The sequence below is a fragment of the Aristolochia californica genome, unplaced genomic scaffold, assembly GCF_029961685.1.
Source record: "Aristolochia californica isolate CCGP_79_NKW_82.1479 unplaced genomic scaffold, dmAriCali1.0.hap1 SCAF_11, whole genome shotgun sequence".
Lineage (NCBI taxonomy): Eukaryota > Viridiplantae > Streptophyta > Magnoliopsida > Piperales > Aristolochiaceae > Aristolochia > Aristolochia californica.
In genome coordinates, this window is record NW_027181782.1 from 7,539,469 (window position 1) to 7,567,401 (window position 27,933).

At 37.4% G+C, this 27,933-nt stretch overlaps 1 protein-coding gene across 1 annotated transcript; it reads right to left on the bottom strand.

Annotated features, from left to right (window-relative positions):
- Positions 1-7,442: 7,442 nt before the first annotated feature.
- Positions 7,443-9,218, bottom strand: LOC137944764 (high affinity nitrate transporter 2.4-like). The gene is made up of 3 exons (XM_068790507.1): positions 8,409-9,218; positions 8,209-8,324; positions 7,443-8,109 (listed from the first exon to the last, which is right to left on the bottom strand). The coding sequence occupies exons 1-3, from the start codon at positions 9,216-9,218 to the stop codon at positions 7,443-7,445; spliced, it is 1,593 nt and encodes a 530-aa protein (XP_068646608.1).
- Between the last annotated feature and the right edge of the window lie 18,715 nt (positions 9,219-27,933).

Sequence of the window (27,933 nt, forward strand, 5' to 3'; positions counted from 1 at the left end):
GGCTAGGTGTTTGATAGACTTTTGATTCCTCCATTGTGGATATCTCTCTCTAGAAAGATCAGATTGAGAAAAAAAAAATTATTGGATAGAAAGCACACTCACAAAAATTTATTTTGAGATATAATTCTAAATTTAAATTCTCTGAAATGTTGGTATAAATTATTCAAGAAGTCGAGGCTTTCTACTGCTATATGAAACTTTTCTGCCACTTGACCTTTGCTGCTTCTAATATCAATTTCTTTTTTTAGAAAAATCTGATTTCAGAGATTCTTTTTGAGTTGGAAAGCAGAATCAAGAATATTACCTACGGTATATAAATTTCTATTTGAAACATACGGTAAGACAATAAAAAACCTAATGAAAAATAGGAAAAGGGAAAGAAAGACTAAAGGAAAAATGAGAAACTGCCATTTTTCTTTTTCTTTTACTTATTCTCATTTTCCATCTCAGATCTTTGCCCACTCTGATACCAGGTTGATTTCTAGGGACAACACATAAACACAAGAGATCTCAAAGGAATGAGAGAAGAGAGGAACTCTAGCTCTTGGGAGAGAGGAAAGAAAAAACCAAGGGAGAAAAGAAAGAGGAAAAGAGAGAGAGGGGTGAATGGACAAATTTGAGCCAAGAGGAAGAGGCTTGAATGCTCTACCCCATGCCTTGAGGTTGTATTTATAATTGTGTGAAGGTGTTTACAAGGACTACTATACCCTTAGGGGTAGATGATTCAAAAGGAAAAAGAAAAGAGGACATACACTAGCTTGCATAATTATATTTCTATGTCATCCCTATGAAAGTTCTCCTTATTTTCTAGCCATGCCACCTCTACACACGTGGGTGTCTTTTAACACCAAGCTGAGAATTTATGATGTTTTCTCACTAATAGTTGCACTTTGTATAATATAGAGACTTTTCCTTCAAGATACATGCATTTAGAGGTCAAAAGCATAAAAACAAATCAAGCTTCTCAAAGACCTCATGAATCATGGAAAGTCAAGAAATCTTGAAGAAGTACCCTTGAGTGATGAAGACAAATTGAAAACAAGTTTAGGATTTACTGAGATATATAAAAACTCAGTCTATGTAAAACAGAGTTGTCCACCTCCTTCAAATTTGAGGTACAATGCAAACTTGGAGGTTTAGGACATTACATGTATTCAAACATGTTTTAAAATTATCGTATACGTACTTCAAACATGTTAGAAGTACTTAGGATCATTCATTCCCATGCTTTCAAAAGTATATTAGTTGAATTGGCACTGGAATGACCAATCAATATATGCTAATGATCAATCATCCATAAGTGCACATGCCAACATTATAAAGCATGATGGATCAACCTAAGTTGATGGATCAATCATCCTAAACATAGTCAAACCATGCTATAAAGCAGGATTGATCATCCTATGTGGACTGATCGATCAATACTCTCCAGTCAAAGGAATTTCATGTTGATTGATCGATCAACCTATAAGATTGATTGATCATACAAAACTTTTCGAGTCAGGAACATAAAGCATGATCGATCATAGGAAGATCACTGATCAATTATACTTGCAATGCATTGCTAGAGGGAATTTTGATTGATTGATCATACCTTGGCATTGATTGATCAACTTAAAATGTCAGACCCAATGGTTAGATATTGATCAATCATTAAGACACATTCTAATAGAAAAATAGTTGCTACACTGAATTGATTGATCAGTCACTTTACTGTGATTGATAAATGTAAACACTAACTTTTGTAAATGGGCAAAAAATTGCTAGTTTGGCTTGGAAACTTAAAAATACCCCACCAAACCTCCCATTGAGAAGTAAGTGAGTACTTATTGGCATATTCTTAAAATTTTACTCTCAATATTTTGAAAATCCTCCCAAAGTGTTGTTAGAAGACATCTCAAAGTGGCATCAATGTAAATACCTCCCCCACGTCAAGGAGGTGGCAAAGGAGGTAATTAAAAGGTCTTCCCATAAGGATATCATAAGGGTGTAATTAAAGAAGATGATGTGTGTATACATATTTTTTTTTTACTACAAAGCTTGTAGCTCTAAGGGCATTGTTGTTATTTTAAACCTCCTTCCACAAATATAAATAGAGGCTCAAGGCATGGGGTAGATCTCTAAGTCTCCCTTCTTCTCTCTCAATAAGGCATGGGGAACATCGACAACAAAGGCTTTTGTGTTATCTTTGTGGTGTGTGAATGTTTGCACAAAGAATATTTTTGTCTGTTTGCATGTTTTCTTTCTCTACACCTTCAAATTTACTTGAAAATTTGTGTGTTTTCTATCTCCACACCTTAAAATAAAATTTCAATTTGTAACCCTCAATTCACCCCCTCTTGAGAAGCCACTTGGGCTAACATAAGTTTTTTTTTCTCTTGCAGTTGGATTGGCAAAATTGCACATACACAACACTTTGACAACACCATGCCCCATGACATTCTAGATTGTGTTATAAATATTGGTTTTGTTGTATTATGTACTAGTTCCCTTTTATTTTTCATATTTATTTGACTCAGAAGTTCATTTAGTTGGATATTATGTGAAATTCAACTAATGTCATAAAAATTAACATTGTCATTAACTTGGTGAAGTGACTAGATCTAGTTCAATCGGTTTTGACCGCAAAGTTCAATTGGAAGATGTGATAAGGAAACCATAATTTAAAATTAAAATTGTCATTAACTTGGTGAAGTGACTAGATCTAGTTCAATCGGTTTTGACCGCAAAGTTCAATTGGAAGATGTGATAAGGAAACCATAATTTAAAATTAAAATTGTACAAATAAAAAAAACTGATAATGGAAAGGAGCTTCTCCTCACACAATTTGCATTACAAATGGGATGGAGAGGCAAGGGTTTGCAATTTTCATGTGGGCAAGAGAAAGTGATCTTCCCTCATTCAGTTTCTGAAAGAGGGGGGAGGGAGGGGTGATGCCCCTTCCTCCTCTCTTGCGAAGCCACCTAGACGTACACACAATTCATTGTGAAAGCTCAAAAGTTTTTCTAGCAAAATTTTGAATTTGCTGGGAAAAATGTTTTACATTTAATTGCATTCCTCCTCCTTTTATTTCCTCTTTTGTCCTCTTTCTTCTTCTCCTCCTTTGTCCTTGTGCAAGAAGAGAACTAAATTGGAAAAATTAGGAAATTTATTTTTTCCCTATTCCAACTAATTTCATAATTTTTCTGGGAAAAAGATTTTCCCCTTTGCTGCTTATTCTTCTGTTTTTTCTCTGTGAAAGAAAACATTCAATATGGAAATATAGGAAATTTAAATTTTCCTGGAGAATTTGTTTTTCATTGGGAGAGGTAACACTCTCCCAGTAAATATTTATTGTCTCTGGGAAAACGTTTTTTATTTTTTCTTAGCCTTTTTCATTTATTACTTATTCACCTTTTCCCTAATCCTCCCATTTTCCTTGCCAAAGAATAAAATCAAATAAAAAAATATTTTAAATTTTAATTTTAATAATTCACTGGGAGAGGGTACCCTCTCTTGGCAAATTTTTATTTTTGATAGGCAGATTCTTTTTAATTTTTCCATTTAATTTTTACCTTTTCTTTCCTTCGTTTTCTTCCAACCCATGCACATACACAAATGTTAAATTGGGTCGAAGGCCCTATCCCAAAATGACTAGCCAACTTAGGAAACCTCTTTCCCCACTAATAAAATCAAAATCTTTGTACTCACTAATCCGTGTGGGACTATTCCTTAACAATCCCCCTCACGTGTAAGCATGTAGATAATTTAGGTGGAGGGCCTCACGTGTAGGCATTGGATAATTTGGATGCAGGCTCACATACAAGTACTTGCTCTGATATAATGTTAAATTGGGTCGAAGGCCCTATCCCAAAATGACTAGCCAACTTAGGAAATCTCTTTCCCAACTAATAAACTTAAAATCTTTGTACTCACTAATCCATGTGGGGACTATTCCTTTACAACAAACAAAGAGATACTTCCCCTACTTGTTCATGGCCATGACAGGTTTATTTCTTTGGCATGAGATTCTAGTCATTTTCTCTTTTGCATACGTTTCACTGTTAGCTTGATGAATGTGGACAATTACTAGTTTTAGTAACTTGTTATTTGAAGCTAACTTAACATTGACCAAGCAAGTTCATCATGCAAAATCATTTAGCATTTGTTAGAAGATAGAGGCAAGCTTGGGTGTTATTGATGTAATTATCTTATGTTTTTTTATCTTTTCTTCACTCCTACTAGGGTGAAGATTATACTTATAATATCTTTTGGCATCTAAAGATAAAACTTAAGGGGGAGGGTTAGGACTAGTTCTACAACCCTAATTCTTCCCCACTCTTCTCTCCTCTCTCTCTCTCAGCCATCTTCTCTCCTTCGTTCTGTCTTCTTCTTCTCCTATCTTCTTCTCCTTCTTTTTGTTCTTTGTTCTCTCAACCTTGAAGACCTTTAAGTAATGGAGTCCTATAAATAACATGACATTAGAGCTACATTTTTAGGATTCCATCTGAATCTCACTGTTGTGCTTGGTGGATTACATGCTGCCATGATGAACCAGCAACAGCCCAAGAGGTTTGAGCTGGATATCTGCCATGATTTTAATAGATAATTGCTTCTTTTCAAAAGTATTGTTGAAGCTTTTAATCCTTTCCTTGAGGCCTGGCAGACGTGGTGTTATGTGCCTATTTCATGGATGAGTTTTATATGGATTTATCTTATGATAAATCCTCCTTATATATGAGAAAAAAAATTACAGTTTTTCATGATCTTACAAATTATGAGTGGAAGCATATTTCAGATGTTATGGTGTTATTTTTCCTTATAGAATGGTCTCTTAATACGATAGCATGATGTGAATGTAGTGCTGAAGTATTGGTAATAAATTTACTCCAGTTTGTTGCCGTCAAACAATGTAGAAAACACTGGTTTGCTTTCTGAAATTTACATAAAAAACAAGAGAAAGAGCAGTAATAGAATGGTCTTCCTTACTTGTCTGAGTTTTGTCCCTTGCTTGCCTTAGTGTGCAACATTTTATTTATTTTTTTAATTTTTTTTAATTTCTGAATCCAGAACTTTACCTGGATGTGGAGTTCCAGTTGGTACTTATTCAGGAAAATATTGCTATTCTTGGTTTGATCTTCCATAATTACAGTTTTGAAATAGGCGAGTTCCCAAGATAGAAAGTTCTCTTGCCTCAATAAGAATTCTCAAGATAAAGATACCTTGCTTTTCATCTTTATTTTCTGAAACCTTCTTGTTGCATACTTCTCAGATTATAAGGTGTTTCCCATGTTTACAAGTAGATCTGAACTTTAAAGGAAAGTTTCCAAGTTTAGACAAGATTGAAGGAGAATTCTAAACTCGTGTTGACTTGCCTTATCTTGCATGCTGGCTATCACGTTTTTATTTTCAGCTACCTTTCTTGATTTAAATTGGCTCAACTTCGGAGCTTGCCATCTTCTCTGGTTTCTTTTGAGAAATACTAGCATTAGACATTGAGTAGCAACAGATCTTGTAACTTGACTTGAGTTCTTGATTACAACAGCTTTGAGTTTTATTTTTATTTTTTAAGATTGACAACAATCGGTTCAACTTATAATTGGCAGCTTATTACTTGGTGTAAAACCTCTTTACTCACGGTTGGATTTCTTGCAGATTATTTTATGTGTCCTTGTTACACTAAATGACATTCATTATTTACATGTTATTTGCTACTATAACAGAAAAATGTGATATGTGTTAATAGGGTAATAGCTCATTACCGCAGTTGCTATTGTGTCTATTTGATTGAGACATTAATGTTGAGCCTTGGATTTATTACTTAATGACTATTGATAGCTTGATATAAACCCTTTTTAAAGGGTTAGATTTGTTCAAGAATTCAGCTCTATGATGGCTCCTAAGAGCACCAAAGGCAAGAAGACCATCTCGGTAAAAGAGTTTGAACTACTTCAGAAGATAAAACATATGATGGTTCATACCACAAACCAAACCTCTCCCAACAAGGCCTCTCCTATTATTGCTACTACTATAACAGGTATGGTTTTGGCTACTTCGCCATTCTAGATCATTGACTTTGGGGCCTCTGAGCACTTGACAGGTAATGGTACCATCTTGAGTTCTATATCTCATTGTTTGATTAACAAGTTTGTTTCTATAGCAGATGGATCCCAAACCAAGGTGAGTAAGGTGGGATCCACTTTTGCTACACTTACCTTTAATTTGAAAGATGTCATTTTCTTTCCTGAGTTTGCCTTAAATCTTTTATATGTGAGTCAATTATAAAGAAATTTAACTATTCCATTACTTTTTTCCTTACCTCTTGTGTTCTTCAGGATCTGAAGACAAAACAAGTTATTGGTAGAGGTCGTGAAAGAGGGGGGACTCTAATATCCCGAATCGTCATCATTCACAACCACATCTAATGGTCAACATATGGCTCTTTAGTGACACAATAGGTTAGATTGTCTATCTTTGCAATCTCTCAAATAGATGATTCCTTCATTGCAATCCATTTCTAGCCTGAATTGTGAAGATTGTTAGTAAGTAAACACCAATGTAGTACTAGGGTTGTATTCCCTTAAGACTTTAAATAAATGTGTGAGAGGGAGGGCATCAAAACGTGCTCACAACCCTAATTCACTCTAGCCTCTTTTTTTTTTTGTCTCCTAATCGATTTCTCTCCTTCCCTCACTTTTCCTCTCTTCTCTTCTTCTTCCACCTACATACAAACACTAAGCTCTCCAAAAATGCAGCCCAGAAAACTAACACAAAAGAATCTAAAATGTGACCTTTTTTTGAAAAAAAAAACTAGGGAAGACTAATGGTAGAACTGTAAAAATAACTTAATAAACCAATTTGACCAATTATGAACTCAAAGAAAATGTTGGCGGTGAGCAAAATTTTTGGAGGTGATAATGCTAAAGATATGTAACCGATGCAGACAAGCAAACCAACACTAGATAGGAGAGCTCGGGCCAAATTTTCTCGTGTGAGCTTCCCTAAAAAAATTAATTGATGCTACCATGGAGTGCCTAAGTCTAACCAAAATTCTCTAATTAGATAGGAAATATATCTGAAAAACTAGGACTCTACGAGAAAAGAAAACTCAATTCACGTCAATATATAAAGAAGTAATAGGAGAAAGAAAAGGAAAAGACAAGAGAGATTTTTGACATAACTGACTTTTGCCACTTCAATTATATATATAATATCTCCCAAAATATACATCAAAATCACAAATGGCTAGTTTTTAAAGAAACTAGACTCAAAAAGTATTCTAAGTCATACCGCACATTGAAACTCCAGCAGCCGATCACATAAATGGAACCCCGGATTCATATTCCACTTACCAATTTAATATATAAACCAGTAGACAAAATATTATATCTTTTAGGAAACCCAAACAGGATCCCAGTTAATTATAGAAACATATTTGAAAGTTAACATGAAAAAAGGTGGCCCTAGACATACGCAGGGGTAGCATTAGGTGGGGTCGGTGCCGAGGCGACTCGCCGACCTCTTTCCGAGCGGCTGTTCTCCGCAAACTTTATGCTGTTTTGATGCAATCCCTTTTGCTTCTCTTCTTCCGTCCATTCAGATCCGTAGTAATACTCCTCGCTGGATTTGACAACATCACTGGATGCCGGTAAGAACATGCTTCCCCACTGAGGGAAGTGAACCAAAGTGACGGGCATGGTGCAAGCAATTATCATCACTCCCATGAGAGATATCCCAGTTGCTGTCGAGAACCTCGAACTGGTGAAGAACAGCAACTGTGTGAGTCCAGAACCGAAGTTGCCGCCTGCACCCGTGAGTCCCGAGATGATCCCTAGTGATCTCCGTGAGACGAAGGGGATGACGCCGAAGGTTGCCCCACAAGCAGCCTGAGCACAAACGGAGAACAACATCATGGCGAGGATGGAGATTGGTAGACTATTAGCACGACCGAGCCAGATGCAGAAGGCACCTCCAAGGGTCTGGAGGATCCAGAGGTTCCAGAGTCGGGCTCTCATCCCATACCGTCGTCCACCCAGGTCAGACAAGTAACCTCCCATGGGTCGAGCAACTATGTTGGCCATTCCAAAGCAGGCAGCAATGATTCCAGCCGTGTGGAGTTTAAGATGAAACCTGTTTGCAACATGCATCAAGTAGGGAAGTTAGTATCGACAATCAAATTAATTATGGGAGAGTGGAAAAAAAGAAATAACTAAAAGGAAGTGTTTTAACCTGTCATAGAAATACTCGGCGACGACATTATCTGTTGATAACTCCACACCCATGGAGTAGCCATAGAGAAGGGCAAAGATCCATGTCCTATAGTTTGCCATGGCATACCAGAGCACCTGCATTATAACAAAATATATGAAAAAAGAGTTAGGTAATGGATTATGAAAGCAAGAAACTCACTGGCCGAGGAAGAAAATTACATTAGAGAATTTGTCCTTGGTGACATCCCCTTTCTTCTGAAGGCTGTTGAGATTGCCATCAGGCAAATCTTGACCAAGAGTTAGTACCAAAATCCCCATGATGATGTGACCGAGTCCAGGAATGAAGAAGGCAATTCGCCAGGCGGTGAAGGGGGTTGCTCCAACCTTCCAAATAATTTCGTATAGAATAGGCATGAGAAGCTGCGTTGCTCCACCACCCATATTTCCCCATCCAGCCGCCGTTCCATTCACAAGCCCGATGATCTGGCTATTGAACATGGTACTCATCCAATACTGGCAAGAAACGAAGGTTGCAAGAGAGAAGCCTATCATGAAACGCACGGCTATGTACCCCCCAGCATTCGACACCACGGACATACAAAACACAGTAGGGGCCGACAGCATCATCAGGAAAGCACATCCGTATCTGGGGCCAAGCAGGTCACAGATTGCGCCCATGGCCAGCCTCGAGAAAATGCTTCCCGAGACGGACGCAATCCCAGCGTTCCCAATGTCCCCCTTTTTCAGATTGAGGTTGTCCCGGATGATCGGTACGAGTGGCGCAGCAGCGAAAGTGGAGATGAAGCAGGTGAAGAAAGATATCCAGGAGAGGTGGAAAGTCCTCATATGTGGATTGGCAAAGGAAAATAGCCTGAACACCTTAGCCTTGTGCTCTGAATCCACGGGTAACGCGAACTTTGCCGTTTTATCAGTCGGCACAACCGGTGATGCCACTGAGAAAGCGTAACTCTGCTCTCTCCCGGTCACCCCATGCATTGAGCTTCCCGGAGCACCTATCGTCTCCTCCATTTTTCTGTGCGCGAAGAACAAACAATCGAACTTGGAAAACAAGAGAAATCCCGAGAGCCTCTTTTTTTTTTTGTGTGGATACTTGAAATGGGTGAGATGATATTTATACTTGGATACCGTTGACATTTGAAAGGCCAATACAGAAACTCAAAGAGCAACTTTTCTGCGTAGTTGAATAGCAACCATCTCGCCGCATCTCATTTTGAGGTCGGAAACCCCAACCAAAGGACCATATGAACTGTAACATTTTTTTCACAAGTTGCCCTTTGTATGTTACGTCATTACGTGATCTTTATTCGCCTTCTGGACGCACATAACAGAGTGGTTGAGAAATTATGTCGACTGCTGTAACAATGTATTCGTTACCCAAAATTCACTAGCAGAAACGTGCAGAAAGGGAGTGTAGTTGACGCCAGTAAGAAATGTATCTAGCTTATTTTAATTTGGTCTTAAAAGCGATTCCAACTGAAACCATGCCAAGATTTACATTCTGGCTAGAATTATCTTCCGGTACATTCTTACTTTCTTGCTAGAGCTTCAGAGGCTTGAACAATAGGTTGTGGACCTTTCTAACTCTAGTTTGAAGAAGGGAAAGATGGTAACTTGATTAGAACTCAGATTGGCTATTTAGAACTAGGGTTTCAGTTTAGGTTAATGTGGGTTGGCAACGGGAATTAATGTTAGAAAACTTTGCGTATGTGGGTCAAGATGTAGTAAAAGGTATAGAAGGTTAGATTTAGGGTTTAGGGATTAGGGTTGTGGAAAGGATGAGAAGAGGTGGTTGGAATGTGTTGAGCATATCGCTAATATAATGTAAGGTTGGGGGTATAATTGTATAGGGGTATTTGTGTCTTTTTGACACAAATACTTCTAGGATTTAATATTATATAAAGATTATGTAACCCTGATAATCATTAGTGAAGAACTATCTCTATCGCTCCAGTGGACGTAGGCTCAGCCAAACCACCATAAATTTTGTCGTGTTCGTTCCTATTTTTTTCCGTTATTCATCAACAGAAGGGAATGGTATGGGTCAAGTAGGTGATTGGGAAGGAGACTCTAGTGACTATGAGATGTTGGGGTGGAGGTGCTTAGATGAAGGGATGGAGGGACTCATGGGTGAATGGGAAATGTAGGTGTACCCCAGGATTAATTGACAATACAAGAGGAAGGGCAACAAGGCTAATGAAAGGAAAGGGCTATGTTAAATAATGGAATGAATGGAAAACAATACCAAAGGTAGATACCTTTTTCTATAGGGATTTTATCCTTGAGTGGATGTCATCGTGGTGATTGGAATTGAGAATAATACCAATAACTTTTGCCTTTCTCAAGGGCCCTCTCAGGGAATTCTTGAGTTGGTGAGACTCGATATACCAGATAAAAATCCTTCAACCATGGGTTTAGCTACCTAGTGAGCTTTTTTCATTGATCAAATGCTTGGGGTTGGCTGAAGCCAATCAAAGGGTTTAGTATTGATTGAGTGGGTGAAAGGCTTATTAATGCACTCTGTAATGTATTTCACTTGCACTAAGTACAGTGCAAAAAAATACGTTAGTGCACTCTGTAAGTTAGGAGTGAAATTGACTGACATAGGTAATTCATTTTCACTCCATTTACTCATAACCCAAGTGAATTACATAACCCGGGTGAAAGTGAATTCACTTTCACTCGTTCAATTACATCGGGCTGTCGAAATTCGCTAGAGAAGAACCCACACCCCCCTCCCCCCTCCACCTCTTAACCTCTCCCCAGCAATGTCACTCCCTGACCTCTCTTCCTCTCCCCGTCCCCAACACTGCTTGACATCGATGACTTTCCGCGATTTCCCTCCCCCCTGCAACCTCTCTCACTCGATTCAACAGAAACTAGGTTAAACCATTCTTCTTGTTTCTCTGCCTCTCATTTTAATTTTCGGTTCCATTTTCGTAGAAGTCAGTGTTTGCTATTCGAAATTCCATGCTTTTCTGTTCTCTGTGTTTCCGTGTTTGATCCTCTAGGCATCCTCTCCGTCGACTGAGCCTCTACCATGTTTTGACCGATGACATCCCCGCCACTGGTAATGAACGTGTTAAGCACCTAGCCAATACTACCCAAAAGACCGGCCTGTTAGGAGCGGAAGACATAGGTACTTAACCCAGGACCATAACATCACACCCCGCCCGCCCGAGCCGACGACCACGGCGGCATTAACACAGCAACGCGACCGGGTCAGGGGTCACGCCAGGGGCTTGCGGTCCACCTGCGCACGCGGCCGCTGGGACTCGAAGTCAGGACATAGCGCCTGCTCTGATACCAAATGTTAAGCACCTAGCCAATACTACCCAAAAGACCGGCCTGTTAGGAGTGGAAGACATAGGTACTTAACCCAGGACCATAACAGAACGATCCCTACCGGATGAATTAGGGAACCACCAATATCCATCCCTTCAGATTCCGCATGCCTTGCCCATTGTTCCCATGTTGAGAACCTCGTTGCCTTCTATGTTTCTCCGTTGGCCCCTTCTTCTTCTCCAGCCTTTTCGGGCTCGCCCTCAACCAAGACCTTTGCCTCTCCCAGCGGGATCCTCACCCTTTCGCTTTCGATTTTATTCCCACCTATGTTAGTAAGACCCTCTTTATTAATGAATAATTAATAAAATAATTAATTTAATTTTAAATATATCTTAGTGCACTTAATAAAAAAAGTTATGTACAACTATCTTAAAAGTTAATAAACTAACTTTATATAATAACATATCTTTTTTATATAAATTCATGATGATTAATATTATATTTAATTACTAGCTTATGGGTGAGAATTAAGATATTACAAAATTACAATTTGATTAACTATTTTAATATTACAAAAGTAACTATTTGTTTAATTATTATTTTTTATATATTCAATTAATTAACTAATATTAATTTAATTTTTAAGTATTTTGTAATTTATCTCAAGTTAAAATCTATCTTTTAGTTTATTAATAAAAAATAAGTAAAAATTATAAAGTCAAATCTATCAGAATATTTTATTAATAAAAAATTTCTCTCACTTTACACTACACTTTCCATTTTGTACACTAACACAAACAAGTACTTTACACTGCACTTTCAATTGTGCACACTAACACGATTTTCACTTTCACTTTCACTAGGTAATTCACTTTCATTTTCACTTTCCATAGTACTTACAAAGTGCACTAACCTCCTAGTGGAGCTTATAATTTATAGAGTAATGATTACAAACTATTTCTACAGCCTACTCTATGTGGGACTAATGGTTTTAAAAAGTTTTTAGTCAGTGGGGAAATTTTCCACCCCTACAAGAATTGCATCCCAAATTTCTAGTCTTATAAGACTTTGCTCTGATGAGCTCGCCCCTCCCATCTACCCTTCCTTGATTCTTCTACCCTACTTAGTTTGTGCTACATGCTCCTAGCATTCCCTTTCCTTCTTTACCCTTGAAAAAAACCAAAATTACTTTCTCTATCCTTGATTAGGCATGGATTGTAAAATAGCATTTCTTATTTACTTTGCCATGTGCACACTCCTTCTTTAAGGGCATACTTGTCTTTTGGTTTCAATAATGTAATGAATAAAGCTAGAACATGCAAGAGAGGATAAATATTCTCTTTTCTTCTATTTTTCCATTTCATGAGTTCTTCTTCTCCTTCTTTCTTCTAAACGCTAACTTCCAAAAGTTGTCTTTCTTTTTAAGTTTATGATCAAGCATTGGTCTCTTCATCCTAAAGATAAATTTATTGTTCCTCTTACAATTTGATTTGGTTGAGTTGTTTGTTTTATTAATGATGATCAACAATTTCTTTTTTTCAAAGTACCTCTTTATTTTGTTGAGATTTCTTCTAAGATTTCTTACCTTAAGAAGAAATCCTGTAAATATTCTGTAAATCCCATTTTTTTTTGTAAACTCTGTATTCCTTGTAATCACTTGCAATTCCTCCATGTACAATCTATAAAATGGATATTTAAGCCGACGCTGATAATGAGATATATGAGAGAAAATTGAAGTACTTTTTTGACTTGGTATCAGACCAGGAGAATCCTTCTCCTTTTCCTTCTCGTCACTGAAGAACAGAGCGAAAGCTCTATCCCGTAGTCTCTCATCGGAGAAGAACAGAGCGAAAGCTTTGTCCCGTAATCTCAGTCGTTGTTTGGAAGTTCCGTTGGCCACCGACGATCACAGTCTAGCCACCACTCGACCTTCCATCAGAAAGCATCGTCGACCAACGACAAAAAGCCTCACCAGCGTGCGTCTCGATGAAGACAAACCTACTCCAATGGACCTTTTGGATGTCACCGATGATGGCAGTCGAGCCACCGCTCGGCCTTCCAACAAACCGCCAACCCAATCGGCGTCAGTGAAGAGGAAGAGACGCACCGTCTCGAAAAAGAAGACTAGGTACAAGAAATTTTATTTTTCCCGCTAAACTTAGGTCTCGTGGTTTTATTATTTTGCCAAGCAATCCGATCTTGGACTGGACCAAGATAAACCCAGTAAGAGAAAGTGAATCGGACCAGACCGAACCGAAAACAAAAACCCAAATCAAGTCAACCCAGTGAAAAAAAGGGACTAGACTAGTAATTGGACAGGACCAATATTTTTGGATGATTTATTATTCTGATCACTGCCGATCTTCTTTCATCATGTCAAAGGAATCAACACCGATTATTCATGTGCAATCCAAAACGTCTGGTTTTACAAGTAACGCCATTCTTACAGAAGTAAGCTACGATGTATGGTCCCAGATCATGGAGATGCAAATTACAGGACGTGAGAAGCTCGAATATACTATCAGAAAAACACCACTCCCACAAGAAACGAATGCCTCTTATGCGAGGTGGTATGCTGAAAATCAAAAGGTCAAGGGGTGGTTGCTAACCTCTATGTCACCAAATATTATGAAGCGTTATATTTAGCAGCAAACTAAACGCGGATTATGGAATGCTCTGGCAAAAGCTTTCTATGATGGGTTAGATGAATCACAATTATTTTCATTGAATCAGAGAGCTTTCTCCACCAAATGGACTAGTCACCCACTGTCAACATATTATGGTGATCTAGTAGATCCTGATTATGTTATCGCTTATAGAAAATCCTTTGAAAGATTGCGTGTTCATATTTTCTTAAAAGGATTGGATGCAAAATTCGAACAAGTTCGTGGGGAAATTCTCAGAAAAGACCCGATATTGGATCTTGAAGAAGCCTATGCTTACGTACATCGAGACTTTGTTCATAGAACCACTTTAAATAGTCAAGTTGATCATGTTGAGTCATCTGTAATGGTAGCACGTCGAGCTGAGCCTAAAATAGCTCGACCAACTGGTTCTACCAGTAATCAAAATCGAACATCAGGATCTCAAAATCGCAGCTATAAGGTTGGAACAGCAAAACCAGAGCGCATATGTACTCACTGTGGTGAGACTAGGCATACAAAGTCACGATGTTATGAACTTATCGGGTATCCAGAATGGTGGGATCCTACCAAAGTGCCTCGCAAATGGAACTCTAAACCAAATTATCATGCTTCTATTGTTGTAGCAGAACCTTCCACCTCTCACACAACTAAGGATGCATCAGTCATAATTGCTACATCTGGTAAGGTTCTTAATACTTCCGCTCCTAGTAAAAATAGTGAATGGATAATTGATCCTGGTGCTACTGATCATATGACCTTTGATAATCATCATGTTAAAAGTATGAAATCATCTGAACAACATACCATATCTACAACAAATGGAACTCCCTCTCACGTTATTGGAGAAGGTTCCATCACCCTCGCTAAAAATCCGAGTCTTGATTCTATATTAGTTGTTCCAACCCTCAATCATAATTTATTATCAGTTGCTCAAATAATTCGTACTCTACATTATATTGTGATTTTTTGGTATGACCTTAGTGTTTTTAAGGACATTCGAACTCAGAAGACAATTGGTTATGGTACTAGAAGGGGGAAACTCTATTACCTTGATCTACAACCAGAGCGTTCTCATCAGTTAACCCAAGCATTCTCCATGAAGAATAAATCTGTAGATTCTGAAATTTGGTTATAGCATAAACGGCTAGGTCACTCATCCTTTGGTTATTTAAAGAAATTGTTTCCTCAACTCTTTGAAAAATTATGTGTTTTATATTTTAAGTGTGATGTATGTGAATTAGTGAAAATCCATCGTGTTCCATTCCAAATAAGCATGGATAGGAGTCCTGCACCCTTTATGATTATTCACTCTGATGTATGGGGTCCATCAAATATAGCCTCTCTTAGTGATAAATGGTGGTTTGTTTCTTTTATTGATGATCACACCTGTATGACTTGGATTTGCTTAATCAAGTAAAAAAGTGAAGTTAGTTTGTTGTTCAAACAATTTCACAGAATGATAGTTACTCAGTATCATTCTATAATACAAACTCTTCGAAGTGACAGTGGTGGATAATTTGTGAATCAAAGTTTGAAAGAATATCTAGATGATCATGGTATTACTCATCAAACTACTTGTTCGTACACCCCTCAGCAAAATCGGGTTGCAGAGCGAAAGAACCACCACCTTCTTGAGGTTGTTCGTGCTTCTATGTTTGAAGCTCATATGTCGGCTAGTTACTGGGGTGAAGCCATCACAACTGCAACTTATCTTATCAATTGAATACCCTCGAGTGTGTTACAATTTCAGACTCCATTGAATGTTCTTTATAAAACCATAAGTTCACATACTGTGTGGAATCTGTCACCTAGAGTTTTTGGGTGTGTAGCCTTTGTTCACCTCCATAAGCCATTGAGAAATAAATTGGAACCCCGAGCTCTCAAGTGTGTTTTTGTTGGTTATGCTCAACATCAGAAAGGTTATCATTGTTATCAACCTCCATCTCTCAAATTGTATGCCACTCTTGATGTGTTTCACGAAGATAAAATGTATTATTCTACTCCCGAGTCTTCAATATAGGGGGAGAACAGGATTGAATTGAAGACCCTTAATCATCATTTGGACACCTTGGATACTACAAGTGGTGAGTATTCAGATTATAGCAGTAAACATCAAAATGAACATGATTCACAGGATGGAGATAGAAAATACCAGATGGAAGTGATGGAATCAGAGTCTCAGTCGACATCTTCCCCCCTTCATAGTGTACCAGTGGATCGATTATTTTCTGAGTCCGAGTCCATGTCTAAGACAAGGTAAGTTCTGAAACTCAACTACAAGTGCTACCTCATAGAACCACAAGAGGAAAAGCTAGAGTCAATTATGAACATCTTCTCACCTCTAAATCTCAATATCCCAAGCATAATTTTGTCTTATCATTGATTGTCAAAGGCAAATGAAGCATTTGTGAATCAATTATCTACTATATATATTCCTAATAGTGTGTAGGAAACCTTGAAAGATCCTAAGTGGAAAGAATCTATGAATGAATAAATGAGGTCCTTCCAAAAGAATTCAACATGGAACGCGGTTGATCTACCTATAGGAAAGAAACCAGTTGGATGCATGTGGAAATTTACCATCAAATATAAAGCCGATGGCACCATTGAAAGGTTCAAAGCAAGGCTTGTCACCAAAGGATATACTTAAACCTACGGGATTGACCACATGGAGACATTTGCACCAGTGGCCAAAATCAATACTGTTCAGATTCTACTATCTCTGGCTGTGAATCTTGACTGACCCTTATATTAGTTTGATGTTAAAAATATATTTTTACACGGAGATATCCAATAAGAAGTATATATAGAATTACCTCCTAGATGTATTATGCAAACCGAAGGATGCAAACAAGTAAGTAAATTGAGGAAATCCCTATATGGTTTGAGGCAGTCCCAGAGGGCGTAGTTTGGAAGGTTCAATTTTTTTTTGAAATCTATTGGATACAAGCAAAGCAACTCAGATCACACTCTCTTCCTGAAATCTAACAAGGAGGCAATCACAACTCTTATTGTATATATTGATGATATGATAGTAACAAGGAGGCATTGCAAAGTCATCTTGCCAGAGAGTTTGAAATGAAAGATCTTGGTTACTTAAAATATTTTCTTGGTATTGAAGTGTCAAGATCTAAGGAAGGAATTTTTCTATCTCAACAAAAATATGCTTTGGACTTGTTGAAGGAAACTGGTATGACAACATGTAGTCCAGTTAGGACTCCCATGGAAGAAAATCTAAAACTAGGAACACATTCAAATCAAGTTCCTGCTAACAAGGAGTGTTATCAGAGACTAGTCGGGAGGTTGATGTATCTTGCACATACCAGATCAGATTTAGCTTATGTACTAAGTGTGGTTAGTAAATTTTTGTACTCTCCAAGTGAAAAACATATGAATACTGTTAATCGTATCCTGCATTACTTGAAATCATCTCCAGGGAAAGGAATTTTATTTAAAAAGGGAGGTGACTTGAAAATTGAAGGTTATATAGATGCCAATTGGGCTGGGTTAATAGAGGATCGATGATCTACATATGGATACTTTACATTTGTAGGTAGAAATTTAGTCACTTAGAGAAGTAAGAAACAAAAGGTGGTGGCTAGATCGTTAGCTGAAGCCGAATACAGGGGAATGGCCAAGGCAAATATGTGAATTATTATGGATAAAAAAATCTGATACAAGAACTACTTATTGAGCATACAAGTCCTATGAAATTATACTGTGACAATAAGGCAGCATGTGATATTGCCCACAACCCAATCCAGCATGATAGAACTAAACATGTAAAAGTTGATAGACACTTTATTAAGGAAAAATTAGAAGCAAGAATCATTGAAGTCCCTAATGTTCAATCTCAGGATCAGCTTGCCGATGTATTGACCAAAGTAGTATCTTACTGAGCCTTTAACAATTGTCTCGACAAGTTTGGCATGAGTGATATCTATGCACTAACTTGAGGGGGAGTGTTGAAATTTCTTCTAAGATTTCTTAACTTAAGAAGAAATCCTATAAATATTCCATAAATCCCGATTTTTTGTAAAATCTATAATCCCTGTAATCACTCGCAATTCTTCCATGTAAAATTTTTAAAATGGCTATGTAAGCCGACTGTGATAATGAGAAATATGAGAGAAAATTGAAGTAATGTTTTTACTTATTTAATTAATTTCAAGCACTAATTCTTCTCCTTAAAATATTATTTTTTGTTTGCACCATCCCATGCAAGGAGGACAATTTTTGTTGATGGAAAGATCTCCCTTTTTGTCTCTTTTATGTCATCCACTTCTCTCAATTAATAATTTTTTTCCAGCGCTGAAATATCTCCCAAAATTGTGGAAACTTGTCTTCTCTTTATGACTGAATTCCTTCTTGACTTAAGATATTTCCCTTTGAGTTATTGCTACTTCTTAAGGAAAATTTACTAAATCAACACCCAAATTCTGTGGGCTACTATTTGAGGCACAATCTTTTTGTTTTTGGAAAGGAAAAAATAAGGAAAAATGGAAAAAAGGAAAACTTGCCATCACTCAATTTCCTTCATTAAGTTTTGATGCTCAATATAGCAAGTAAACTTTTTTTTAGAACTTTCCATATTTGGTCTCTAAGAATTTTTTCCTTTCCATTCTTTAAGAGGTCACTGTTTGAGTTACTTCACTCAATTTCCCTTGTCTTTATTTGTTCAATATATCAAGTAAACCTTCGTTTTTTAGAACTTTCCATATTTGGTCACTTAGATTTTTTTTTAAAGGAAATCATTGATTGAGTCCTCAATAGTCCAATTATGGCTGGACATATTCACTTTGCCTCTTTAGATTTTGGGAAAACTGACTTTCTTAAAATAACTACAATTCCCTTCAAAGGGGTTTCAAATTACATTTCTTGGGATCAATTAATTAAAAGATTCCATGTTACAAAAAAATCTTGTTGGTCACCTTGTCAAATCTCTTCCACCACTTGATGAGGATGATACAAACTATAAAAGGTGGCTCAAAGAAGATGCATTAGTCATAAATTGACTCATTAATGGCACGGAAGAAAGTGTGGCCAATAATGTTGTGCACTTTGACACAACCAAAATTTATTTGGAATACATGTGCTAAGATATATTCAAACACCGATAGTCTTCAAAGACTTTATGACATTTTCAAGCCATGTACACCACCTAACAAGAAGGCAATCTCAATGATTTTTTTTTTTCCAAATTTTGAGGTTTCTTGCAGGATTGGAAGTTGGCTATCCGATGTGGCTATTCGAAAAAAAAATGGGAGCAATTGGATCGAGGACTTGGTTTAGCCAAGATAAAACTATATTTAGATGTGGCAAAGTCTCAAATCCTTAGTTCAATAGTCAAACCTTCCTTTGATGATATTTGTGTTGCCATGTATAGACTTCTAGTCAAAGAAGAATTAAGGACTCAAGATCACATCCCTCAAAGACTTCCGCCATGTTCTCTTGTGGTAGATGGTCCCTTGATGCTTCAAGAGGATGTTACAATGTGGGACCCACCATGGTGCTCAAGTTGGTGGGACCCACCATGAGAATGTAGGTCATCAAGAAGAGTCCTAGAGGACGTGGGACACCAAGAAGAGTCCTCACCCAAAGCAAGCACGAGTTAAAGAAGCAAGAAGCACAAACTGGATTGATTTAGAAGACTTGAAGATCAAGTGGGACCCACAAAGATCTCACAAGCTGGCGCTCTTATAAGGTGCGCTGGGAGATCATGAGGGGCCCACAAGGATAAGGCTATGAGCTGGCTTATATATTATATTCACGTGAATAATGAGGACTCCTAGTTCTACTCAAATTAGTCCTCTAGTAGTTTAGTTTGAATAGATTTACTTATATTGAAGAGTTAGAGTTGGAATGTAATTAGGATTGAAGGACAAGTTGTATAAGGACTCTACCTCCTCTAATATAATGAGAGGTGTTTTAATTTGGAATTAATCAAGTCACACATTCAATCCTGAGTTGGTTATCTCTCTCCCTCTCCTTGCTTGGCAACCTCCTCTTCTCCTTTTATTTTTTCTTCTCTCTACCCGAGAGCTTTCCTTCCCTTTTCTCTTTTTTCTTTCTTCTTTCTCTTGTTCGTGATCATGAAAAAGGGATCCTAAATTCAACATGGTATCATAGCAACATATTTAGGATCCCTCGAAAAAGGAATGCTCTAGAGAAGTGATGATCAACACCACTCAAAGAAAGCTCTTGTATGAAAGAAGAACACTAGCCAAGAGATAAGTGTTCAATTTTTTTTTTATGCTATTGGTTCTTGAATTTAGATGATGATTCAAGGATTAATATGTAAATGCTTTAATCTTATTATGTTATGGATATGTATGCCCCTCTATCTAGAAGGAGCTATCAAAACATTTTTATCGGTTTGGAAATTCTGATTGCCGAGACCAATCCATACTCAGCTTATTGATTTTTTTTCTTCATGGGATAAGAGTTCCCTGATATAGAAGATTTATATTGAGCCTCTTATGAGTTTTTTTTTTTGAAAAAAATTTATAATTTAGCATTGATGCTATATTTACATATACCGAGTTCATTGAAGAAGTGCTACTTGGTGTTATTATTTGAAGTTTTTTGAAGAAAAGCCTATCATGGCAGATGATAATATGAATATCAAAGGTGATATATTGAGAATCAACACCATACCCTTATGTAAGGTATCAAATTTGATGAGTTGGTCCACCTCAGTTAGGAGGTTTCTCATAACCAAAGACCTACTTGGTCACCTGACTACTCGAGGACCACCTGTTGATGAAGATGATATTTTTTATATGAAATGGCTGAAGTATGATACTTTGGTAATTGGTTGGCTAATAAATATCATGGAAGAACATGTCTCTAGTTATTCATCTTGACACTGCTAAACAAATTTGGGAGACATGTACGAAAGTACATTCATGCCTGATACACTGCATAGACCCTATGATATTCTCCAGAGAATATTGAATACTAAACAAGGAGAAAATATTCATGAGTACTTAGCATAGTTTAGAGGCTTTCTTCAAGAGTGGTATTTAGCTCAGCCTTCCACCACTAATATTTCTATCCAAGATAAAAAAAAGGATGCCTTAATTATTGCTATTTGTCTTGCAAATGTTAAACCTCATCTTGAGATTGCCAAGAGTCAACTATTGAGTGCTTCTGTTATCACAAAGTTTGAGGATGTGTGTGCAACATTACTTCGTATTCTAGACACTTCTTCCTCCACTACTGATGTGTCATCCGCTATGTATTCTGATCATAGAGGATCATCCTCTAACCGCGGCCGAGGTTGAGGAAGGGGTTATAGAGGGGGCAGAGGAAGAGGTGGAAGGAATAGTGCTGACAGAACAGATGATACTAAGTGTACTTATTGTAAATATCATGGCCATACTATAGATCAGTACCATTACAGGGCATGCACTTACTGTGGAAAATATGGCCACTATAAAGAAATATGCTATAAGGATAATGAAAAGTCAGAATCGACAAGGGCTAATCAGGCCCTTATTATTGATGCACAAGAAAACCATCCCACAACATCAGTTGCACAGAAGATTATTAATGATGAAGAGTATGACCTATTTCAGAAAATGAAGACCATGCTAGGGTCATCTCCTAGTCCCTCTGCAACTACTACTGCTTCAGGTATGCTATCTGCATCATCTTCATCTTGGATAATTGATTCAGGAGCCTCCAAGCATCTTATAGGTAACAAAACTTTATTACATTCTTTCTCTCTGAGTCTTTCACACAAGTTTGTTACCATAGCTGACGGTTCTCAAACCAAAGTCCAAGGAAAGGGTTCCAATTCTGTCACCCCATCACTTTCGTTAATTGATATTCTTTTTGTTCCTTCTTTTCCTTTAAACTTACTCTCTGTGAGTTAGCTTACAAAATATTTTAATTGCTCGGTTACTTTCTCACCTACTTCATGTGTTTTCAGGATCTTATAACGAAGCAGGTGATTGGTGGAGGCCATGAACAAGGGGGGCTCTACTACTTGGACGTGCCAAAGATAAATATGGTGTCTACTACTGAGAATGAGACACGATTATGACACAATCGTTTGGGATATCCTTCCATCCAGTCTCTTCATCATATGTTTCCATCTCTTAAGATCTGGTTAGAATTCAGTTGTGAGGAGTGTCAGTTAAGTAAACATCAAAGGAGTACAAACTCTCCTCGTCCAGAAGTCAAAAGTGACATTCCTTTATGTTGATTCATACTGATGTTTGGGGGCCTTTGAGTGTCTCTAATATTTCTCAAGCCAAATATTTTATCACTTTTATTGATGATTTCACTCACACAACTTAGTTGTTTATTTTTAAGGAGTGTTCTGAGATACCATCTATTTTTAAATCTTTTTATGCGATGGTACTCACACAATTTGGTCAGAAGATAAAAATCCTCCGGTATGATAATGCCAAAGAGTATATTTCAAAGGACCTTGACTCATTTTGTCAAGAGAATGGCATTATCCATCAGACATCATATACCTAAACTCCTCTATAAAATAGTGTAACTAAACGAAAAAATCATCATATTCTTGAGGTAGCTCGAGGTCTATTATATGCCATGATAGTTCCATACTTTTATTGGCCCCATGTTGTCCTTATAACGTGTTTTCTTATAAATCGTCTACCGTCTACTATTCTTGGGAATAAATCCCCCTACTCTAAACTAATACCACATGATGATCCATTTGCATTACCATTGAAAGTCTTCTGTTGTCAATGTTTGTTCATAATACATTGTCTAGACACAACAAACTTGACCCTAAATCTATCAAATGCATTTTTTGGGATACTCTCGTACACAAAAGGGTTATGTTTGTTATAGTCCTCCTTTGCAATGCTTATTTGTGTCCAGGGATGTAACATTCTTTGAAAACTCCTCATAATATTCTAATAGCACTCCACCTAGTATATCATCAGTATCAAGTTCTCCTCGATCGGTTGTGCCTCGTGACACAGAGATTGTTCAGCCCTCAGAGACAGTGGCCGATACCACACCTGCTGAGTTGTCGGATCCACCAGAGGTAAGTCCTTCATCACCAGTCATTTTTGGTCCTCAATTTGATACTCATCCTATTGCTATAAGAAAAGAACCTCAATCATGCACTCAACCTTCTACTTCTCATCCTATTTCCAATTTTGTGTCTCATCATCACCTCTCACCATTATGTTGTCAGTTTCTTTCTTCTATTTCCTCCATATCTATTCCACATTCATATCAGGATTTCCTCCATATCTGTTCCAACATCCAGGTTGGTGAAAGACAGCAATGGATGAAGAAATGAAGGCACTCAATGATAATCACACATGGTCACTGGTTCCTCTACCTTCAGATAAAAAACCTGTAGGTTGCAAGTGGGTGTATACAGTAAAACATAATCCATATGGGACTATTACACGACTAGTTGCAAAAGGTTACACTCAATGCTATGGCATTGATTATGATGAGACATTCTCTCCAGTGGAAAAAATGACCTCGGTAAGTATCTTATTATCCTTGATAGCTAATTCATCATGGCCAATATATCAACTGGATGTTAAAAATGCATTTCTCAATGGTGATATCAAAGAAGAGATTTATATGCAACAATCACCTGGATATGTGGTTGAGGGGGAGGCCGTATGTCTCCTTAAAAAATCTCTATATGGACTAAAGCAGTCCCCACGGGCATGGTTTGAGAGATTTAGTCAAGCTATCATACGGGCAGGTTTTTACAGATGCTCTGCAGATCACGCAGTATTTGTTGAGAACACAACACGAGGTAAGGTGATTCTAGTTGTTTATGTTGATGATATTATTTTAACTAGGAGTGATTCTGAGGGTATTCAAAAAATAAAAGAAAGAATATGTGCTGAATTCAAGACGAAGGATCTTGGATTACTGAAATATTTTTTGGGTATTGAGGTCTTACACTCTAGACATGGGATTGTTCTATCCCAAAGAAAATATGCCCTTGATCTACTAGAAGAAACAGGTATGATGGGATGCAAACCGGTAGACACTCCTATGGATGCAAATACAAAATTATTTGGAGGCACTGGAGAAGATGTAGATATTGGAAAATATCAAAGGTTAGTAGGATGACTTATTTACCTGTGTGTAACGAGGCCAGACATTTCATATGCAGTAAGTGCGGTAAGTCAGTACATGCACAAGCCACAACTTAGTCATTGGCAAGCACTTGAGAGGATACTACATTATCTAAAGGAGCTCCTGGAAGGGGGCTCCTCTATAAAAAAAAATGGTCACTTCAACATTGAGGGATTCTGGATGCAGACTAGGCTGGATCCCCAGATGATAGAAAATCTAGTTTTGGATTTTGCACGATGGTTGGAGGAAAAAAAATAAAATGTACTAGCACGGTCAAGCGTAGAAGCAGAATATAGAACCATGGCACACACTGTAAGTGAAATCTTATGGATAAGATCTCTTCTCACTGAATTGAGATTCTATAAAGAAGCTCCAATGGATCTATACTGTGATAATCAAGCAGCAATACATATTATATCGAATCCAGTCTTCCATGAGAGGACAAAGCACATTGAGGTAGATTGCCACTTTATACGAGAAAAATTCCAAGTTGGTCTTTTATCCCTGAAGCACATATCATCAGAAAATCAAGTTGCATACATTCTCACCAAACAAGTCACTCACAAGATTATGTCTACCATATGCAGCAAGCTGGGTATTTATGATGTCTTCTCACCCCCAGCTTGAGGGGGAGTGTTACAATGTTGGACCCACCATGGTGCTCAAGCTAGTGGGACCCACCATGAGGTTGTAGGTCATCAAGAAGAATCCTAGAGGACATGGGACACCAAGAAGAGTCCTCACCCAAAGCAAGCACGAGTTAAGGAAGCAAGAAGCACAAGCTGAATTGATTTAGAAGACTTGAAGATCAAGTGGGACCCATAAAGATCTCACGAGCTGGCACTCTTATCAAGGTGAGTTGGGAGATCATGAGGGGGCCACAAGGATAAGGCTATGAGCTGGCTTATCCATTATATTCACATGAATAATGAAGGACTCCTAGTTCTACTCAAGTTAGTCTTCTAGTAGTTTAGTTTGAATAGACTTTCTTATATTGAAGAGTTAGAGTTGGAATGTAATTAGGATTGAAGGACAAGTTGTATAAGGACTCTACCTCCTCCTCTACTATAAAGAGAGGTGTTGTAATTCGAAATTAATCAAGTCACACATTCAATCCCGAGTTGGTTCTCTCTCTCCCTCTCCTTGCTTGGCGCAACCTCCTCTTCTCCTTTTATTTTTTCTTCTCTCTACCCGAGAGCTTTCCTTCCCTTTTCTCTTTTTTCTTTCTTCTTTCTCTTGTTCGTGATCATGAAAAAGGGATCCTAAATTCAACAGAGGATGAGGAAGAGTTGGAAGAGGTCTCGGTAATTACAACAAAGGTCGAGGTATGTTTGATTCCACACAATCCCATTCTCGCACCTATTGTAGCCTTTCTAATAAAAAAAAAGACAAGTGTTGGAAACTTCATGGTTGAGTGAAAAATATGAATCAATTAAGTGAATCAATCTAAAAAAATAAAACCCATATTGAAGACGATTATGAAGCCTTCTAGAAGTTGAAAAACTTATTCATCACCACTCCTAGCACCTCTTCAGTCACCATGGCACCCACAAGTATATCATCTACTTTTCTTTGTGACTCTTCTCCTTCTTGGATTATTAACTCAGGGGCTTTTGAACATCTTACTAGGAAGATAACCTCTCTAAAGTCTCCCCATTTCCTACTTCGTGATTTGTCTCCATTGTCGATGGATCTCAAACACAAGTACAAGGGATAGGTGTTTCAAATCCTTCTTCTTCCTTACCTCTATCTGACATTCTTTTTGTTTCTCAATTCCCCTTAAGTCTTATATCTGTTTGTAAACTCACCAAAAAACTTGGATGCTTTGTAAACTTTTATGCCTCTCATTGTATCTTTTAGGACTGCCAAACCAAACAGGTGATTGGTGGAGGCCATGAGAAAGGACGACTTTACTACCTTGACACAAAGCTTCTCTCTTCACTTGTCACAAAGGAACATCATGTGGTCCAATGGCACAAGCAGCTAAGACACCTGTCTTTATTGGTGTTACAAACACTTATTTCAAGTTTACAGTCCATAAAAATTTTACCATGTGAGTTTTGTTGACTAAGCAAGCATCAAAGAAGTGCTTTTTCGCCTTGCTCAAATGACTCAAGTGCTAGTCCTTTTTCTTTAAATCATCTTGATGTTTGGGGATCTCTTAATATATCAAATATATCTCATTCATGATATTTTGTTATATTTGTTGATGATTACTCTCGTGTCACCTGGTTATTTATAATGAAGGATCGCTATGATACCATGTTGATTTCTAGAGCCTTCTTCACATAATAATAACAAGGGATTAATAGAAGAGAGAAGAGGAAGAAGAGAAGAGGAGACGAGAAGGGCTCTAGCTCATGGAGAGGATAGGAAGTGAAACCAAGGGAGAGAAAGAAGAGAGAAACGAGGAGACAAGAGGGAGTAACAATTTGTGCTTAAGCGGATTGAGCTTAATGCTCTCATGCCTTGAGGTTCTATGTATAGTTTTCAGTGAGTGTTTACAAAGACTAAAATAACTTTAGGACTACATCCCTCAAAATCAAAAAAGACATAAGAGTACATACACCAGTTTATATTATTACAACTCTATGCCATCTTTATAGAAGTTTCGCGTATTTACTAACCATGCCACCTTGTACCTTATTTACCATCCATGCCACTCCTACTCATGGGTGGATCCTTTTAACATAATCTACTTCCTAAAATAAACTAACTCTAATCTCTACCTTCTAGTTTATTATTGAGTTAGAGATGGACACAAATTTTTGGTGAAGATTGTTGTCTTACTAGGCGTCTTCAACATTCCACAACCCAAAAAAATTGGAAGCTTAGACTATTTCATCTGCTATTTTGATTTCTACAACCTAAAGGAGTAGCTGGGTTGGAATGATTTTTTAAAAATAAAACCAAAGGCTATGTGGGCTATAAAAGTCCATCGAAGAGAAGAATTTTGCATGTAGAATTGTTGCATGCACGGGAATTGATTTGAAGTTTCTTTGATATGTTTATAACCTGAAGGATAGTTTTGTCTTAATTTTTTATCACTTCCAATGAGAATATGATACGACCCTATATATAGATGAAGACTGTTTTTGTGGCATTATCGTATACATTTTTGTTGGACTCTTGTTATTGTAAGTGCATGTTTAAGGAGCTTACGTAGGCCAGTCTTTTTCATGTTTTTGATGTTTATTTTCATTCTAATAGGAAACAATGTCTAGTTGAAGTGAGAGAGGCTCCTATGATATACAATGATATGTCTAGTGAAAAAGAGGGCATAAATTCTTTTGATGTGGTCAAGGGTTATAAAGACTTATATTGGATCCAGAAAGAAGGAAAAGAACTTACATTTCCCCACTTAATCCTCCAACTGCATGAAAAACGGAAAATTATCGACTTATTTTGGTTGATTAATAGGATGGAGCCAAATATAATTAATCATGTAATTTATTGCTAGACTACTTATGATATTCAGAATGATTTAAAAAGAACAATGTCTCAAGAGAATAATAGGTCTCATATCTATGATCTTTATACTTAGTTGTTTACTATTAAGAGACGTGACATAAGCGTTTTGGAATATGCTAGCGAGTTAGAAGGTATATTCTAAGATATTACACTCTTATTTTGGATGAAGTACAATCGGAAGGGTAGAGAGAAGATATTAGAATCACTAGTTTCCTTTGTGATTTTGG